Source organism: Microcaecilia unicolor, chromosome 10, assembly GCF_901765095.1.
Source record: "Microcaecilia unicolor chromosome 10, aMicUni1.1, whole genome shotgun sequence".
Classification (NCBI taxonomy): Eukaryota; Metazoa; Chordata; class Amphibia; order Gymnophiona; family Siphonopidae; genus Microcaecilia; species Microcaecilia unicolor.
The window spans coordinates 124,708,615-124,727,553 of record NC_044040.1 but is presented as its reverse complement, the minus strand read 5'-3'; the positions used below and the strand labels follow the sequence as shown (position 1 = coordinate 124,727,553).

Below are 18,939 nucleotides of genomic sequence, written 5' to 3'. Positions count from 1 at the left end.
CTGTCCGCCTGGCCAGGATGAACAGACGGATGTAGAAATGTTAAGGGAAATTAGGGATGCTAACAAACTGGGCAACACAATAATAATGGGTGATTTCAATTACTCCGATATTGACTGGGTAAATGTAACATCAGGGCATGCTAGGGAGGTAAAATTCCTTGACAAAATCAAGGACTGCTTTATGGAGCAGCTGGTACAGGAGCCGACAAGAGAAGGAAAAATTCTAGACCTAGTCCTTAATGGAGCGGGAAGTAATATGATCAGATTTAATATTAGCTTTGGAGTAAGTATACGCAGGAAATCCAATACTACTACTAATAGCATTTATATAGTGCTACCAGACGCACGCAGAGCTGAACACTTGACATAGAGAGACAGTCCCTGCTCAAAGATCTTACAATCTAGGTAAAACAGACAGACAAGACATTACAGGCAAGGGAATTACAGGGTAGAGAGGAACAGGGAGGAGGAGAGCAAATGAGTAGCGGTTAGGAGCCAAAGGCAGTAGTGAAAAGGTTAGCGTTTAACTTTCAAAAAGGACACTATAATAAAATTCATTTATTGCATTTGTATCCCACATTATCCCATCTATTTGCAGGCTCAATGTGGCTTACATAGTTTTGTTAACATTGTCATTGCAAGGTGACATATACATTAAATGTTGTGTAGAGGTTAAATGAGGGTAAAAGAAGAAGGAGAGGAGTGATTTAGGTAGCTATAGTAGATGAGTTATCTTAATTGAGTGGATTGTTGGGTGGATTATTGTGGCTATTAGTTCTCATTGTATGCCTGCTGAAGAGATATGTCTTAAGAGATTTGCGAAAGATAGTTGTTTCGCCGATTGTTCTTAGGTCTGTAGGCAGTGTATTCCACACTTGCGTGCCCAAGTACGAGAATGTGGTCGCATGCATCTGCTTGTACTTTAGCCTTTTACAACTGGGGAAGTGCAGGTCGAGAAATTTGCGGGATGATCTTGTGGCGTTTCTTGGAGGCAAGTCTACAAGGTTTAGCATGAGAAGAACGGTGAAAAAAGGGGAGTGGCTGCGAGGGTCAAAAATTTACATCAGGCATGGATGCTGTTAATACCATCCTGGAAGCCCAGGCCAAATATATTCTGCTTATTAAAAAAGGAGGAAGGAAGACCAAACTACAGCCGGCATGGTTAAAAAGTGAGGTAAAGGAAGCTATTAGAGCTAAAAGAAAATCCTTCAGAAAATAGAAGAAGGAACCGACTGAAAATAATAAGAGGCAGCATAAGGAATGTCAAGTCAAATGCAAAGTGCTGATAAAGAGGGACTTTGAAAAAAAGATTGCGCTGGAGGCAAAACACATAGTAAAAAAATTTTCAGGTATATTAAAAGCAGGAAGCTGGCAAAAGAATCGGTTGGACCGCTAGATGACCGAAGGGTAAAAGGGGCAGTCAGGGAAGACAAAGCCATTGCTTCGGTCTTCACCGAGGAAGATTTGGGAGAGATACCAGTGCCAGAAGTGGCATTTAAAGCAGAGGAGTCTGAGAACCTGAATGAAATTTCTATAAACCTTGAGGATGTAATGGGGCAATTTGACAAATTGAAGAGTAGCAAATCTCCTGGACCGGATGGTATCCATCCCAGAGTACTAATAGAATTGAAAAATGAACTTGTGGAACTAATGTTAGTAATATGTAATTTATCTTTAAAATCGAGCGTGGTACCGGAAAATTGGAGGGTGGCCAATGTAACTCCGATTTTTAAAAAAGGTACCAGAGGAGTTCCGGGAAATTATAGACTGGTGAGCCTGACATCAATGCCGGCCAAAATGGTAGAGACTATTATAAAGAACAAAATTACAGAACATATTCAAAAGCATGGATTAATGAGACAAAGCCAACATGAATTTAGTAAAGGGAAATCGTGTCTCACCAATCTATTACATTTCTTTAAAGAGGTGAACAAACGTGTGGATAAAGGTGAGTCGGTTGATATTGTGTATCTGGATTTTCAAAAGGTGTTTGACAAACTACCTCATGAAAGACTCCAGAGGAAATTGGAGAGTCATGGGATAAGAGGTAGTGTCCTATTGTGGGTTAAAACTGGTTAAAAGATAAAAAACAGAGAGTAGGGTTAAATGGTCAGTATTCTCAATGGAGAAGGATAGTTAGTGGGGTTCCCCAGGGGTCTTTTCTGGGACCGCTGCTCTTTATCATATTTAAATATGACCTAGAGATGGGAGTAACTAGTGAGGTAATTAAATTTGCTGACGACACAAAGTTATTCAAAGTTGTTAGATCGCAAGAGGATTGTGAAAAATTACAAGAGGACCTTACGAGACTGGGCATCTAAATGACAGATGGTGTTTAATGTGAGCAAGTGCAAAGTGATGCATGTGGGAAAGAGGAACCTGAATTATAGCTACGTAATGCAAGGTTAGGAGTCACCGACCAAGAAAGGTGTCGCGCCTCACGCGCTCGCCGCGCTCTCGAGGACCTTGGCATACCTTCAGGCTTCTTCCCCGGGAGCGCGGGGTTTGTGAGTCCTTAAGGCAAAATCACCTTCCAGGTAGAAAAGAGAAAAGACTGGACCGGAACTCCGGACTGGAGTTGTACACCGGAACCCTCGGAACTGGAACGCACCGGACTGGTGCGCACTGGAGTGGGGCCCACTGGACTGGACACACTGGAGTGGCCCCACTGGACTGGAACATACAGGAGTGAAACCCGCTGGACTGGAACACACTGGAGCGGAACCCACGGAACTGGAACACCCTGGACCTAGGCTTCACCTACACTTGACTGCCTTCCCCCTCGGGTTGAGCCCTCAGGTTCTTGCAGCCGGTAGGACTTACAGGAACAGCAGGAATGAAGATCCAGGAGTGCCCCCTGGCACCTAGGCGAAGGCAAGGCAGACAATCAGGAACTATCCGGGTTCTGGTAGTCAGCAGGAATCAACACAATGACAAGTAAGCTGGACCCAGGCGCATAGAGACGCTGTACCCGGGCAACCCAGTCATACACAAGAACATACACAGAGCAAACTCAAGAGACTTGGAAGGCTATACACCAGCTAACAACTAAGCTGTGCCCCAGCTAACAAGTCATGCCCTGGACCCAAACACAGAAGACTAGCACGGCTTGACACAGGCTACAAGCCAGCGGGGCCTAAGCTGGCTAGTCTACACTAAGAACAAACACAGTCTTGGAATAGTGGCTAGCAAGGGCGGCTAGGCTAACACTAGAAACAAACACAGACGAGGAAATGGCTAGCAGGACGGCTAGCTGACACGAGGAACAAACATGGTCTTGGAAACAGCTTAGCAGGACGGCTAGCTGACACGAGGAACAAACATGGTCTTGGAAATAGCTTAGCAGGACGGCTAGCTGACACAAGGAACAAACATGGAACACTAGTACAGCTATGCACAGGCAACAAGCCAGACGGTGCCTAAGCTAACTAGTCATATCTTGGAAACAAACATAGAGCACTAGTAGAGCTATGCACAGGCAACAAGCCAGACGATGCCCTAGCTAACTAGTCATACCTTGGAAACAAACACAGAGAACTAGAAGAGCTAGGCACAGGCAACAAGCCAGACGGTGCCTAAGCTATCTAGTCAAACAAACATAAAACACTAGCAAAGCTATACACAGGCTATAAGCTACACGGTGCCTAAGCTAGCTAGTCAAACAAACATAGAACACTAGCAAAGCTATACACAGGCTATAAGCTACACGGTGCCTAAGCTAGCTAGTCAAACAAACATAGAACACTCACACAGAGCAAACACTGACACCGGGTACAGCACTCTATACTCCAGGACCTTTGCATGAGATTAGATGAGGTGAGTAGAGGTTAGATACAAAGGCCAGGACTGTAGTCTTCAGGTGACTAATAAAGCCCAGCAACACCAGAGCCACAGGTGCAGCAATCACCTTGCAACCAAACAGAGGCTTGACACTCAGAGCAGGCATCCCATAGAAAGTAACAGCGGGAGCCATCTTGGATACTGGCAGAGACGAAGAGGCGGCAGCCATCTTGGAAGAGGCAAAGCCCACACAGGTGAGGTTCAGTAGGGCAATCAGCACACAGAGCCAGAGAGAACCTAAGACAGACACAGACACAGAGACAAGCAGAAGCCAGCACAGACACTGACTCCCAGAAACAGGGTAAGTCTGAAGGGTGGCACGGCCACAAACGGGACAGTATCCCTTCCTCAAGACCCCCCTCTCGGTCTCCCGGAGGCGGTCGGGTATCCAGGGGTAACTATGATGAAACTTCCTGATAGGTCTCAAAAGCCAGACATAGATCACTGGGCTGGAAGTCACAAGGAAGATCAAAACTGGCAAACAAAAATAGAACTTGGGACCAGGAAGCTCCTTCGAGTCACCATGGGGCAACCTCAGGAACATGGATACATCAAAAGGAACACAATTCAAAAGTAACCCTCCCCTGAGGGAACCCACAATGTCCTGACCCTCTTGGCAAATCCATGAAATGACAGGAACAGGACTGGAGTCACTACCCCAGCTGACATCAGAGGCTGGGCTGAGGCTCAAGGTGGCATTCCCATCTTGGCAGGAGCTAGAAGTCTGAACAGAAATGAATCTGAACCTAGCACCTGGGTTGGCCTCAACCCCTTGACTGGAACCGGATTCAGGAGCTTGACTGGAACGGGAACTCAACAGAAAGTCAACCTCCTGACGGACACTGGAACTTAGGACGACCTCAACATCTTGGTCGGACTTGGAACTAGACATGGACTCAGCCTCCTGGCTGGAACTAGAACTCGGAACAGGCTTAGCATCATGGTTAGAACTGGAACTTGGAAGAGATTCAGCTGCAGGGCTGGACGCCCCTCTCTGGCCGGACCGGGACGTCTCTCTAACCTTAGCTTCGGGCGGCCTCTGCCGAGCAGGGTTCAAGAGGAGACGGCCCTGGTATCCCCAGAGCATGCTAGCAGGCTGAAATGCAGAAAATGGGTTTCTCCGGGCTCCAAGCCGTTGAACACACCCTCTCTCAGCTATAGCTTCGGAGATCTTCTCCCAGGCTGAATCAACACAAGGTCTATCACAGTCCTCTGGGAACATCATCTCTTCCTCAATAGCAGACTCAATATCGTGGCTGACCTCTGCACTCGGTGCAGATTCAGCATCTTGACTGGACTTGCAACTCAATCCAGGCTCAGCATCTTGACTGGACTTGCAACTCGATCCAGGCTCAGCATCCTGACTGGGCTTGCAACTCGGTCCAGGCTCAGCATCTTGACTGGACTTGCAACTCGATCCAGGCTCAGCATCTTGACTGGACTTGCAACTCGGTCCAGGCTCAGCATCTTGACTGGACTGGCAACTCGATCCAGACTCAGCATCTTGACTGGACTTGCAACTCGAGACGCCCTCTGCCTCCTGGCAGGGACGGAACTTTAACTGAGGCTTGGCCGAACACACCCTTAGGACAGGGATCGGCGGCTCGATCTGGAGCGCTCCTCGAACTGGACTCAGTGGCTTGACTGGACGGGTCACTTGAACAAGAACCGGAGACTTGACCCGAAGCGCCACTTGCACAGGAATCTGAGGCTCCATCGAAGGCTTCCCTGGGACTGGACTCGGAGACCTCAAAGGGCGTGCCATTTGAAGGAGGACTGGAGGCTCGACCCGAAGTGCCACTTGCACAGGAATCTGCGGCTCCATCGACAGCCTCCCTCGGACTGGACTCGGAAACTTCAACGGGCGTGCCCTTTGAAGGAGGACTGGAGGCTCGACCCGAAGTGCCACTTGCACAGGAATCTGAGGCTCCATCGACAGCTTCCCTCGGACTGGACTCTGAAACTTCAAAGGGCGTGCCACTTGCATGAGGACTGGAGGCTCGACCTGGAGCGCCACTTGCATAAGAATCTGGGGCTCCATTGAAGGCCTTCCTCGAACTGGTCTCGGAGACTTAAGCCCCCTCGTTACTTGGACTGGAATAGGGGGTTCAGTATGAAGCATCCCCTGGACTGGACTCAAGCGCCTAGGAGGCCGCGCTACTTGAACTGAGGTCCGGGGCTTGGTCTGACGCTTCCCTCGGCCCGACCTCAGTGGCTTGGCTAGAGGCTTCACTGGAACCCCTCTTCGAACTGGACTCAGCATCTGTGGACGATGATCCCGATGAAGAGCTACCCCACCATGGTATGGCCAGATACCCGGGGGAGGAGGCCGAAAAGACCCGGGCGACGAAGGTTCCCGGCGCCTTCTCTCGAGCTCAGACTCCAGAGTATCCCACAGAGCAGGGTCTTCCCGAAGTCTGCGGCGGTACTCCCGGAGCGTGATGCCCGAATCCATGACAGAAACTGGGTCATAGTGGCACCGACTCCAGTCGATACGCTCTATCTCCGCTGCTGCTTCACGAGTAGCCGCAAAGGCTGGATTCCACAGAAGTTCCTGTCGGTATTCCCACAGGCTTAAATCGGGATCAAAAATAGAAACTGGACTGTCCTTGGGAAAAAAAGATTTTTTGGCAGTTCCCCTGGGATGGTCCGTAGGGCACGAACTCATGGGCATGAAACCCACCTGGACTGATGATCTCGCCGAACTCATGGCCTTTGTATTCTGTCGCGCCTCACGCGCTCGCCGCGCTCTCGAGGACCTTGGCATACCTTCAGGCTTCTTCCCCGGGAGCGCGGGGTTTGTGAGTCCTTAAGGCAAAATCACCTTCCAGGTAGAAAAGAGAAAAGACTGGACCGGAACTCCGGACTGGAGTTGTACACCGGAACCCTCGGAACTGGAACGCACCGGACTGGTGCGCACTGGAGTGGGGCCCACTGGACTGGACACACTGGAGTGGCCCCACTGGACTGGAACATACAGGAGTGAAACCCGCTGGACTGGAACACACTGGAGCGGAACCCACGGAACTGGAACACCCTGGACCTAGGCTTCACCTACACTTGACTGCCTTCCCCCTCGGGTTGAGCCCTCAGGTTCTTGCAGCCGGTAGGACTTACAGGAACAGCAGGAATGAAGATCCAGGAGTGCCCCCTGGCACCTAGGCGAAGGCAAGGCAGACAATCAGGAACTATCCGGGTTCTGGTAGTCAGCAGGAATCAACACAATGACAAGTAAGCTGGACCCAGGCGCATAGAGACGCTGTACCCGGGCAACCCAGTCATACACAAGAACATACACAGAGCAAACTCAAGAGACTTGGAAGGCTATACACCAGCTAACAACTAAGCTGTGCCCCAGCTAACAAGTCATGCCCTGGACCCAAACACAGAAGACTAGCACGGCTTGACACAGGCTACAAGCCAGCGGGGCCTAAGCTGGCTAGTCTACACTAAGAACAAACACAGTCTTGGAATAGTGGCTAGCAAGGGCGGCTAGGCTAACACTAGAAACAAACACAGACGAGGAAATGGCTAGCAGGACGGCTAGCTGACACGAGGAACAAACATGGTCTTGGAAACAGCTTAGCAGGACGGCTAGCTGACACGAGGAACAAACATGGTCTTGGAAATAGCTTAGCAGGACGGCTAGCTGACACAAGGAACAAACATGGAACACTAGTACAGCTATGCACAGGCAACAAGCCAGACGGTGCCTAAGCTAACTAGTCATATCTTGGAAACAAACATAGAGCACTAGTAGAGCTATGCACAGGCAACAAGCCAGACGATGCCCTAGCTAACTAGTCATACCTTGGAAACAAACACAGAGAACTAGAAGAGCTAGGCACAGGCAACAAGCCAGACGGTGCCTAAGCTATCTAGTCAAACAAACATAAAACACTAGCAAAGCTATACACAGGCTATAAGCTACACGGTGCCTAAGCTAGCTAGTCAAACAAACATAGAACACTAGCAAAGCTATACACAGGCTATAAGCTACACGGTGCCTAAGCTAGCTAGTCAAACAAACATAGAACACTCACACAGAGCAAACACTGACACCGGGTACAGCACTCTATACTCCAGGACCTTTGCATGAGATTAGATGAGGTGAGTAGAGGTTAGATACAAAGGCCAGGACTGTAGTCTTCAGGTGACTAATAAAGCCCAGCAACACCAGAGCCACAGGTGCAGCAATCACCTTGCAACCAAACAGAGGCTTGACACTCAGAGCAGGCATCCCATAGAAAGTAACAGCGGGAGCCATCTTGGATACTGGCAGAGACGAAGAGGCGGCAGCCATCTTGGAAGAGGCAAAGCCCACACAGGTGAGGTTCAGTAGGGCAATCAGCACACAGAGCCAGAGAGAACCTAAGACAGACACAGACACAGAGACAAGCAGAAGCCAGCACAGACACTGACTCCCAGAAACAGGGTAAGTCTGAAGGGTGGCACGGCCACAAACGGGACAAAAGGGATTTAGGTATCTTCGTTGATGATACATCAAAACCTTCTGCTCAGTGTGCAGTGGTGGCTAAGAAAACAAATAGAATGTTAGGTATTATTAGGAAAGGAATGGAAAACAAAAATGAGGACATTATAATTCCCTTGTATCTCTCCATGGTGCGACCGCACCTCGAATATTGTGTTCAATTCTGATCACCACATCTCAAAAAGATACAGTGGAATTAGAAAAGGTACAGAGAGGGGCGACAAAAATGATAAAGCGGATGGGATGACTTCCCTATGAGGAAAGGCTGAAGCGGCTAGAGCTCCTCAGTTTGGAGAAAAGACGGCTGAGGGGAGATATGATAAAATAATGAGTGGAGTGGAAGGGTAGACGGGAATTGTTTGTTTACTCTTTCCAAAAATACTAGAACTAGGGGGCATGCGATGAAGATACAAAGTAGTACATTTAAAACGAATCAGAGTTCTGCTGCGGCTAAGAAAACAAATAGAATGTTAGTCAAAAGCCATCAGTAGTAGTGCAGCCTGTCCTAATTTGAAGGAACTTTTTGTTAGACTGAATAATCCACTTCCTGTTAGTGCAGTTGTTGAACACCTTTGCTGGATTGAGTCACAAGCATACTTGCATGAAGAGTCATTTTCAAAATTTAGTTTTATTAAAAGCAAAGTATATTGAATTGTAGAGTAATAAAGTTGTTGGGATAAAGATGTTGAAACAAACAGAAGTAGAACAGACAACCAAACAGCAGCAGCAGCAATCCAAGGAAGGACAAACACAGTAAGAGTTTATCCAAATGTCAACTTTAATGGAAACAGGACCCAAACTGGCCAAGTTTTGGAAAAACATTCGTCAAGGGTCTACAAACAATAACCATAATAAAATCAATAAAAGTATAAGAAAGAGCATTGTTAATAAGTTACATAAAAATGAATATACCTATGTGGTAAAGTTTGCATTCTTACTATTATTTTCATGATCTTTCTTATACTTTTATTGATTTTATTATATTTATTGTTTGTAGATCCTTGATGAAGGTGGAGGTGTGGCCTAATGGTTAGGGTGGTGGACTTTGGTCCTGGGGAACTGAGGAACTGAGTTCAATTCCCACTTCAGGCACAGGCAGCTCCTTGTGACTCTGGGCAAGTCACTTAACCCTCCATTGCCCGCCGCATAGAGCCTTCCATGAGTGGGAAAGCGCGGGGTACAAATGTAACAAAAATAAAATAATGTGACAACATACCAAGCTGATCAGTGATTTTATCAAATTTTGCACCTAGAATTCTAGCCACTGCCTCAAGCTAGGGGAAGGGTCAATTATCATCATCATTATCATCTACACCGTCTGCCATCGTAGGGTCTTGAGAAATCACTGCTGTTTGATCCAGCTAAAATTCTTGAAAACGTTGTACTGTTGCAATTACAGGATTTTCTTGATGAGAACAGTATATTAAATATGTCCCAGTTTGGATTTAGATCTAAGCATTCATCTGAGACTCTATTAATCTCGGTATTTGATTCCATTTGTGCTGGTTTGATAGAACATAAGAACAGCCATACTGAGTCAGATCAATGGTCCATCTAGCCCAGTATCATAGTGGCCAGTTCAGGTCACAATATCTGACAGAATCCCAAATAGTAGCAAGATTCATTCTGCTGATCCCAGGTACAAGCAGTGACTTTCCCCATGTCTATCTCAAAAGCAGACTATGGACTTTTCCTACAAGAACTTGTCCAAATCATTTTTAAACCCAGATATATTAACCATGATACCACATTCACTGGCAACGCATTTCAGAGCTTATTCATTGAGTGAAAAAATATTTCCTTCTGTTTGTTTTAAAAGTAGTACCATGTAACTTCCTTGAGTGTTCCCTAGTCTTTGCACTTTTTGAAAGAGCAAAAAATTGATTTACGTTTACCCATTCTACACCACTCAGTATTTTTTTAGACCTCCATCATATCTCCCCTCCGCTGTCTCTTTTCCAAGCTGAAGAGCCTTAACCTCGTAAGCCTTTCCACATATGAGAGGAGTTCCATCCCCTTAATTGTTTTGGTCGCTCTTTGAACCTTTTCTAATTCTTCTATATCTACGGCGACCAGAATTGCACACAATACTCAAGGTTTGGTCGCACCATGCAGTGATAGAGGCATTATAATATTCTTTGTCTTATTTTCTCTCTTTCCTAATAATTCCTAGCATTCTGTTTGGTTTTTTGGCTGCTGCTAAACACTGGGCAGAAGATTTCAGTGTATTGTCCACGATGACACCTAGATCTTTTTTGGGGGGTTTGTCTCCTAGGATGGACCCTAGCATCAAATAACTATGATTTGGATTATTCTTCCCAATATGCATCACTGTGCACTTGCCTACATTAAATCTCATCTGCAGTTTGAATGCCCAGTCTTCCAACTTCCAAAGGTCTTCCTGCAAGTTTTCACAATCTGCTTTCATTTATTCCCATTTCCAGATCATTAATAAATATGTTAAATAGCACCAGTCCCAGTACAGATGCCTAGGGTATTCCACTGTTCACCCTCCCTCACTGAGAGAATTGGCAATTTAACCCTACCCTCTCTACACCACCTTGGATAAGTCTCTTCTTAAAGGCGGTTCATAAATTCCAATAATACGTAAATAAACCCTATTCTCTGTTTTCTGTCCCTCGATCAATTCCTAATCCACAATAAAACAGTGCCTCCTATCCCATGGCTTTTTAATTGTCTCAGGAGTCTCTCTTGAGGGACTTCATCAAATGTTTTCTGAAAATCTTGATACACTACCCAAATTTTCATGTTTATACAGCCTTTGATTCTGTCCACCATGACCATCTTCTCAATCGATTGACAGCCCTAGAGGTATTAGGGGGAAAGCGTTTTTCTGGATTGTATCCTTTTTGACCCATAGGAGATTTTGGGCTCAGATAGGAAATTATCGTTCTGAGTGGATGAATTTACCCTTGGGATTTCCACAGGGCTCAGCCTTATCTGCTGTATTGTTTAACATCTATATGAGCTTAATATGTCGAGTCCTCTTTACCTAAATGTTCAGTTTAGACTATGCTGATGATTTGCAATTATTTTTCCATGTTACTGGGTCTTTTAATTTTATTATGCAGTTTCTAGTGATGTGAGACCTGGTTGGTTGCAAACAAATTTAAGTTGAATATAGCAAAGACGCAAATTGTTTCCCTCTGGTAACATATCTTCAGCTATTGTCCCTGATACACTTGGAGGGGCATAATCGAAAGGGGCGCCCAAGTTTTCCTGAGGGGTGGGGAAACCGGTATTATCAAAACAAGATGGGCGGCCATCTTTCGTTTCGATAATACGATCAGGGATGCCCAAATCTCAACAATTAGGTCGACCTTAGAGATGGTTGTCCCCGATTTTCGGCAATAATGGAAACCGAGGATGCCAATCTCAAAAACGACCAAATGCAAGTCATTTGGTTGTGGGAGGAGCCAGCATTCGTAGTGCACTGGTCCCCCTGACATGCCAGGACACCAACCGGGCACCTTAGGGGGCACTGCAGTGGACTTCAGAAAAAGCTCCCAGGTGCATAGCTCCCTTACCTTGTTTGCTGAGCCCCCCAAAACCCACTCCCCACGACTGTACACCACTACCATAGCCCTTAAGCATGAAGGGGGGCACCTAGATGTGGGTTTTGTAGGGCTCACATTTACCACCACAAGTGTAACAGTAGGGGGGGTGGGCCTGGGTCCACCTGCCTGAAGTGCACTGCAGTACCCACTAAAACTGCTCCAGGGACCTGCATACTGCTGTCAGGTAGCTGGGTATGACATTTGAGGCTGGCGTAGAGGCTGGCAAAAAATATTTTTAGTTTTTGTTTTGAGGGTGGTAGGGGGGTTAGTGACCACTGGGGGAGTAGGGGAGGTGATCCCTGATCCCCTCCGGTGGTCATCTGGTCAGTTCGGGTACCTTTTTGAGGCTTGGTTGCAAGAAAAAATGGACCAAGTAAAGTTGCCCAAGTGTTCGTCAGGGACACCCTTCTTTTTTCCATTATCGGTTGAGGACGCCCATGTGTTAGGCACGCCCCTGTCCCGCCTTTGCTACACTTCTGATACGCCCCCATGAACTTTGGTCATCCCCGCGACGAAAAGCAGTTGTTACAAATTTTTCAGATTTCAGAACTCTTGTTTAATGTTTGATTATGCCTTTACTGTAACTCGCTGTATCTTGGGCTTCCTGCATATAGACTGCATGCCTTACAGATGGCACAGAATGCAGCTACACACCTTTTGTTGAATGTTTCACAATTTAGTCATATCGCTCCTATACTGAAAGATCTAAATTGGCTGCCCATTCAATGGAAAGTAAAATTTAAAGTTGTGTCTTTGATCTATAAGGCACTGATGTACGAGTCACCTCTAGCCATTGCTATTTCATTAAGGATTTACTAGCCTGTATGTTCTTTGTGCTGTGTAGGCAAATTGTTGCTCAATGTACCCTCCTTCCATCACGTTAGACTAAATGAATACCTCTTCTCTGTTTTCTGTGTTGAAGGTGCGATGTTATGGAATATACTGCTGCTTGAACTACACAAAACTGTTTCAGTAATTCAATTTAGAGAAGAATTGAAAGCTTATTTATTTACAACAAGCTTTTTCCTCCCCTAAAGTCATTATTACACTGTTCCCATTCTGCTGTCTGACATATGCTACTTTATTGAATTGTTGTCTGACTTAGAGGCAGATGCACTAAAGCTTAATGAGCTTTTAATGACCCTCCAACGAGGAAATTTTGATCCATTGCATGCATCAAAGGGCTTTTACCGAGGAAGCTAGCAGCTAACGAAAACGGAATGGAGATGAGCAATTAGTGTAAAAACCCCATTGAAACGAGATGCACTAACCTTTTCCGGTTGCCTTTACGCAGGAAAAAGGCAGGAAATCTAACGAGAGGTCTGTACCTCTCGTTAGGGCTGTCAGCTACAAGTTTCAAAGTGAAATGTATTTAAAAAAATAACTAGGGGGGGCGAAAACGCGTGTCAGGGGTGTCCTTTATTGACGCCCCAGGTCGCTGCTGCTACCCTCTCCCTTAGCACAAAAGAAAAAAAAATCGGGAGGGGGCAAAGGCGCTCGTGAGGAGTGTCCTGTATGGCCGTCCTTGCCCCCCCCCCCGCCCGAGGTCGCCATTCCCCCCCCCCCCCCCCCCCCCACACACACACGAAAAAACTCAAATTTTTAGCAGCCCCAGCCCTGGGCCGGCCCTCCTCCCTTCCTGTATCTTCTCCCACACTAGCTCCGCCTCCCACCATGCTCCGGTCCCGTGTCCCGCCCCCGCCGCCCCCCCTTTGGTCGTGGCTGCCGCTCCCCCCCTCCAACGACCCCCCCCCCCCTTTGCCTTACCGGCCCGTGCAGCGCCTCTCACCTCTGCTGCATGGGCAAGAACAGCTGATCGGCGAGTCAGAAGGCCTCCTCAGACGTCCCTTCTTTCTTCCTGGGCCCGCCCTCCTCTGATACATTCTTTGATAAATTGTACGTTTCAATACCGATCCGAGCATGTGTGACTTGTTTTGGTGCATTCTTCGTTTTTTTAAAATCGTTAGGGACTTTAACGATTTAGATTTTTTAACGTTTGCTTGATGCATCTGCCTCTTAGTCTATAGTTTATTGTGAGTAATATTCTGTTTTATTGTGTATGTTTTTATTGTTAACCACCTAGAATGGCAAGATAGTGCAGGTTACAAATTTTGTAATTAAATAAAATAAATGGCATTACTCCCCATTCTGTTAATTGTTCTATGCTACAGAAGTTGCAATTCTTCCCATAGAAATGCATTAGGTCTTTTTTAAAGGGGGGCGGGAGCTTATATCTCTGAAAACTTCAGTCTAATTTAGCCTATGTTCAAACTTCTACCTTTCAAGTTTCATCCCATTCTGTTAAGGTTTCAGAAATTTATTTTGCCCCCAGATAGACATTCTCAACCCCTTTTATATAATTCTTTCCAACTTCTGTTGGGTTGGAAAGAATAAAAGAAATAATCTTACAATTTGAATACTTAAAAAGGAACGTCAAAACAATCCAGGAATGTACAACTTTTGAAGTTACATTGATCAGATAGTTTGAAACTAAAAAGAAAGAACTTGAAAAAGAACTGGATTTGCTAATATATCTAAAACCGTAAAATTCTATTGCCTGTCACTTTCTGATCACGTGGAGGGGCATAATCGAACGGGGCGCCCAAGTTTTCATGAGGGCGTTCTCGCAGGATGGCCCCATAAAGAGGCGGGGCAACCCGTATTATCGAAACAAGATGGACGTCCATCTTTCGTTTCGATAATACGGTCGGGGACGCCCAAATCATGAAATTTAGGTCGACCATAGAGATGGTCATCCTTAGGTCATTTTTGAGATGGTCGTCCCCGGTTTTCGGCGATGATGGAAACCGAAGACGCCCATCTCAAAAACGACCAAATCCAAGCCATTTGGTCATGGGAGGCGCCAGCATTCGTAGTGCACTGGTCCCCCTCACATGCCAGGACACCAACCGGGGCACCCTTGGGGGCACTGCAGTGGACTTCAGAAATTGCTCCCAGGTGCATAGCTCCCTTACCTTGTGTGCTGAGTCCCCCAACCCCCCCCCCCCCCAAAAAAAAAAAAACCACTGCCCACAACTATATACCACTACTATAGCCCTAAGGGGTAAAGGGGGGCACCTAGTTGTGGGTACAGTGGGTTTTGGAGGGCTCACATTTACCACCACAAGTGTAACGTGGGAGGGATGGTCCGCCTGCCTGAAGTACACTGCACCCACTACAACTGCTCCGGGTACCTGTATATTGCTGTGATGGACCTGAGTATGGCATTTGAGGCTGGCAAAAAGTATTTTTAAACTTTTTTTTTTATGATGGGAGGGGGTTATTGACCACTGGGGGGGAGTAAGGGAAGGTGATCCCTGATTCTCTCCAGTGGTCATCTGGTCAGTTTGGCCACCTTTTTGATGCTTGGTTGTGAAAAAAAATGGACCAAGTAAAAGTCGTCCAAGTGCTCGTCAGGGACACCCTTCTTTTTTCCATTATTGGCCGAGGACGCCCATCTCTTAACTGTGCCCCCTTCCCGCCTTCACTACGGTGCCGACACACCCCTGTGCGCTTTGGTCGTCCCCGCGACGGAAAGCAGTTGAGGGCGCCCAAAATCGGTTTTCGATTATGCCGATTTAGACCTTGCGAGAAGGACGCTCATCTCCCGATTTGTGTCGGAAGATGGGCACCCTTCTCTTTTGAAAATTCACCTGCTAGTCATCTCCTCTCCTCCTTCCAACCCACCTTTTCCTTTTTCAGCCAGTACTGGAATGCTTTTATGTCCTGACCTGAGGATGGGAGTTTTAGCTCTTGAAAGCTAGCCAAAAAAATAAATTAAGGGCCCCTTTTAATAAAGCTTAGCGCACACTAATGTTCCATATCGTATTTTATACCGATAGGACATGTGGAACTTAGTGCATGCTAATGTCCATTAGTACGCGTTAAACTTTAGTAGAAGGTCCCCTAAGTTAGTTCAAGAAAAGGCCAATTCATAAAACTATGTTTGTATTGTTTTTAAATGTATTTATTAATCCTTATATTCTGTACATTCAAGTAGATGAACATATCAACCACACTACTTTATACAAAATAAAATAAAAAAAAAGGCAAATTAAGTTTGTGCTATTTTAAATGTCTGCAAAATTTCTTGATAATTATGGAATGATTTATCTGGGCTCACGTGTCAGTCCTTTGTGTAGGAGTAGTTAGGTTATGTAACATCCTTAAAATTTCTACATTCTGATTGGACATCATTTCGCTCTGTGTTCTGTTTATTATAGACCTGCAGGCAGGGTCTTCTGCAAATAACGGAGGAGGAACTCAGAGCATTACTGGTGGATTATCGCAGCATCTCACATATACATCTTATATTCTCAAACAGACTCCACAGGTAAGTACAGGAGAGTGTGAATGAAATCTCTGTCAGCATGCTGAGAAGTTATGCTTGGAATTTGCCTATGAGTTTTGCACCAAGTAGAGGATGATTGCAAGGTTTGTCGTTCTAGCCAGGTGTAGGAGGATATTTACTCGTATTCCTGGCCAGCAACTTGTAATAGTGTGAGCGTTCAAGGCTTGGGAAGAGAACTAATGCCAGCCAAACCCAGGTGCAGAAGAAAAAGGCAAAATGTTTACTTACAATAACCCAAAAAATTCTTTCCCATTTAATACTCTCTTAGTATATCCCTGGGGCTGGCCTTCCTTAGTCTGAACCTCCTGTCCTTACTTTGGGCCCTAGGCCTTAAGGTGGACCAGATTCTTTATCTGTAGATTCAGAAACCAACTTATCACCCTGCTATTTGTTTCTTTGCTCCTGACAATTCATTTGAACAGCTGGTGATCTGTTAACAAGGTAAATCTATCCTTCAGCAGGTAGTATCTGAATACCTTTGGTGCCCATTTTATCTCTAGTGTGTCTTTCTTGACTAAATGCTTATGCTTTCTTATAAAGGCCACTGGTTATTTATTTATTTATGAACATTTATGCCCCACTCTTTTCCACATAAAGCAGACTCAAACAGATTAATCAATTACAATTACATTGGATAGGAGGGAAGGAACAGGGTAAAAAGGGAAAGGGAAGAGAGACTAAGATGGACGGTGGAAATCTAGATGCGGAGATGGCCCAGAGTGGTTCGAACAGTTCACGGCAAGGCGATCCACAATTGGGAGCTGTAGCAATACCCAGTAAGCGCAGTCAAAACAGCAATATGCGGCCAGGAGAGTGGTAGTGATCACCATAGGCAGACAACAGCAGCTGGAGGCGGACAATGCCGGTGGGGCCCAGGATGACAGCGGGTCCGGCAATACCACCGCAGAGGAAGAGGGACTGCAGCCTGCCTGTGCACTCCGGCACTCTGAACCGCAGCGGGAAAGAGATGCTAGTTCCTGGCCATTCTTCTCTTGAGGGTTAAGTGACTTGCCCAGAGTCACAAGGAGATGCAGTGAGAATTGAACCCGGTTCCCCGGGGTCTCAGACCACTCCACTAGCCATTAGGCTAGTCCTCCACTCTAAGGGGGATGGGATTTGATATATTGCCTTTCTGTGGTTACAATCAAAATTGTTTACATATTATATACATGTACTTATTTTTGTACCTGGGACAACGGAGGGTTAAGTGACTTGCCCAGAGTCACAAGGAGATGCAGTGGGAATTGAACCCAGTTCGCCAGGGTCTCAGGCCCTCCTTTAGTCTGAATATTGGCCCCAGTGAGTTTAAGCATTTCCCTCAAGCCACTGCTTGCTGTTTGGCCTCTGGAATGTGTTAAGATCACTGCTGGATAACTATTCCTGGGTGCATGATAGTAATATGACAAGCTAGGTAAGTTTTTCAGAAACATTGGAGAAGACATCAGCATTTTGGTTTATCAGTTATTCTAACTCACCACCTTTATAGCCAATATACAGCACAAAAAGTCTCATAGAGTGTTAATTACAAATCACTAATATCACCATAGACATAATGTAGAGAAAAATTTTTTTTATATATCACTAGTGGGAAAGGCCCGTTTCTGGCGGTGATGAAACGGGCCCTAGCCGGCACCGGACTCCCTTCTCCTCCCCTTACTCTTGTCTCCCTGGTGGTCTAGAGGTACCTGTTCAGTCGGGGCAGGAAAGAAAGAGCCCCCTCTTTCCTGCCGGTAGCGGTGCTGCTTGGTTCCTTGCTGCATCGTGTTGGAGTCCGGCTGTCGGCGTTTAAAAATGGCCGCCGTGAGTTGAAGTCTCGCGATGCAGCTTCAACTCTCGGCGGCCATTTTGATTCGCCGCAAGCCGGACTCAGACACGATGCAGCCGGGCAGCTAGCAGCAGCGCTGCGGGCATGATAGCGGGGTTTCCTTCGTTCCTGCCCGAGCAAACAGGTACCGCTAGACCACCAGGGATATTGGCGTAAGGGGATGGGAGGTGACAGGGGGGGTGGGAAGGTGTTGAGGGGAAGAGTGTGTTACCGGGGGCGGGCCGGTACCTTCAAAGGGGCGTGGCGGTGTTGAAAGGGGCCGGGGTGCTGGTCACGTCAGCGTTTGCGGCTGGGATTTGTTGGGAGTAGGGAAACACGCTGTACGTGTTTCCCTACTGCTCTCCGTTCGTTGATTTGCTTTTTTTTCGTGTCCCGCCCTCGACGTCATCACGTGTGATGCGAGGGTGGGGCCTGGCGACATGGTGAGTGTTGTGGCTTCACCACCATGAAGTTACGAACCTGTGTGTGAGTGCCTGCAGTGACGTCAGTGTCCTCAGAACGTTGAGGGTGCGTTTTATTATAGTAGATGTGCTCATATGTTTTCTTAGGACTCTCAAAGACCAGATGGTCTAAAAACTGTCCTTCCATTTAATCATCGCACACATTTTTTATTGTTATAGTTGAGAGTCATTGTTCCACCTTCCATGCTCAAATAATATGTTTAAAATTTTGAAATACTTTAGCTTATACATTCTTCTTGGATCACCCCCTCTTATAGCCAACAGCTGTTCCCCAGATAGTATTTATAGCAGGTTCAGGTTCTGGCCCAAAATTCTTCTCCTGGACTAGTGCTAAGGTTGCAGTAAACCATGTCTATTTCAGTTCCCATTTCTCTATTTATAAGGATTGCAAA

At 46.4% G+C, this 18,939-nt stretch overlaps 1 protein-coding gene across 1 annotated transcript in view; it reads left to right on the top strand.

Moving 5' to 3' along the window:
* Positions 1-18,939, top strand: part of YEATS2 (YEATS domain containing 2) — a 1,439,149-nt gene that overhangs the window by 822,951 nt on the left and 597,259 nt on the right. Inside the window, 1 exon segment of the mRNA XM_030217135.1 lies at positions 16,134-16,243. Within this exon segment, the coding sequence (XP_030072995.1) occupies positions 16,134-16,243 (110 nt within the window).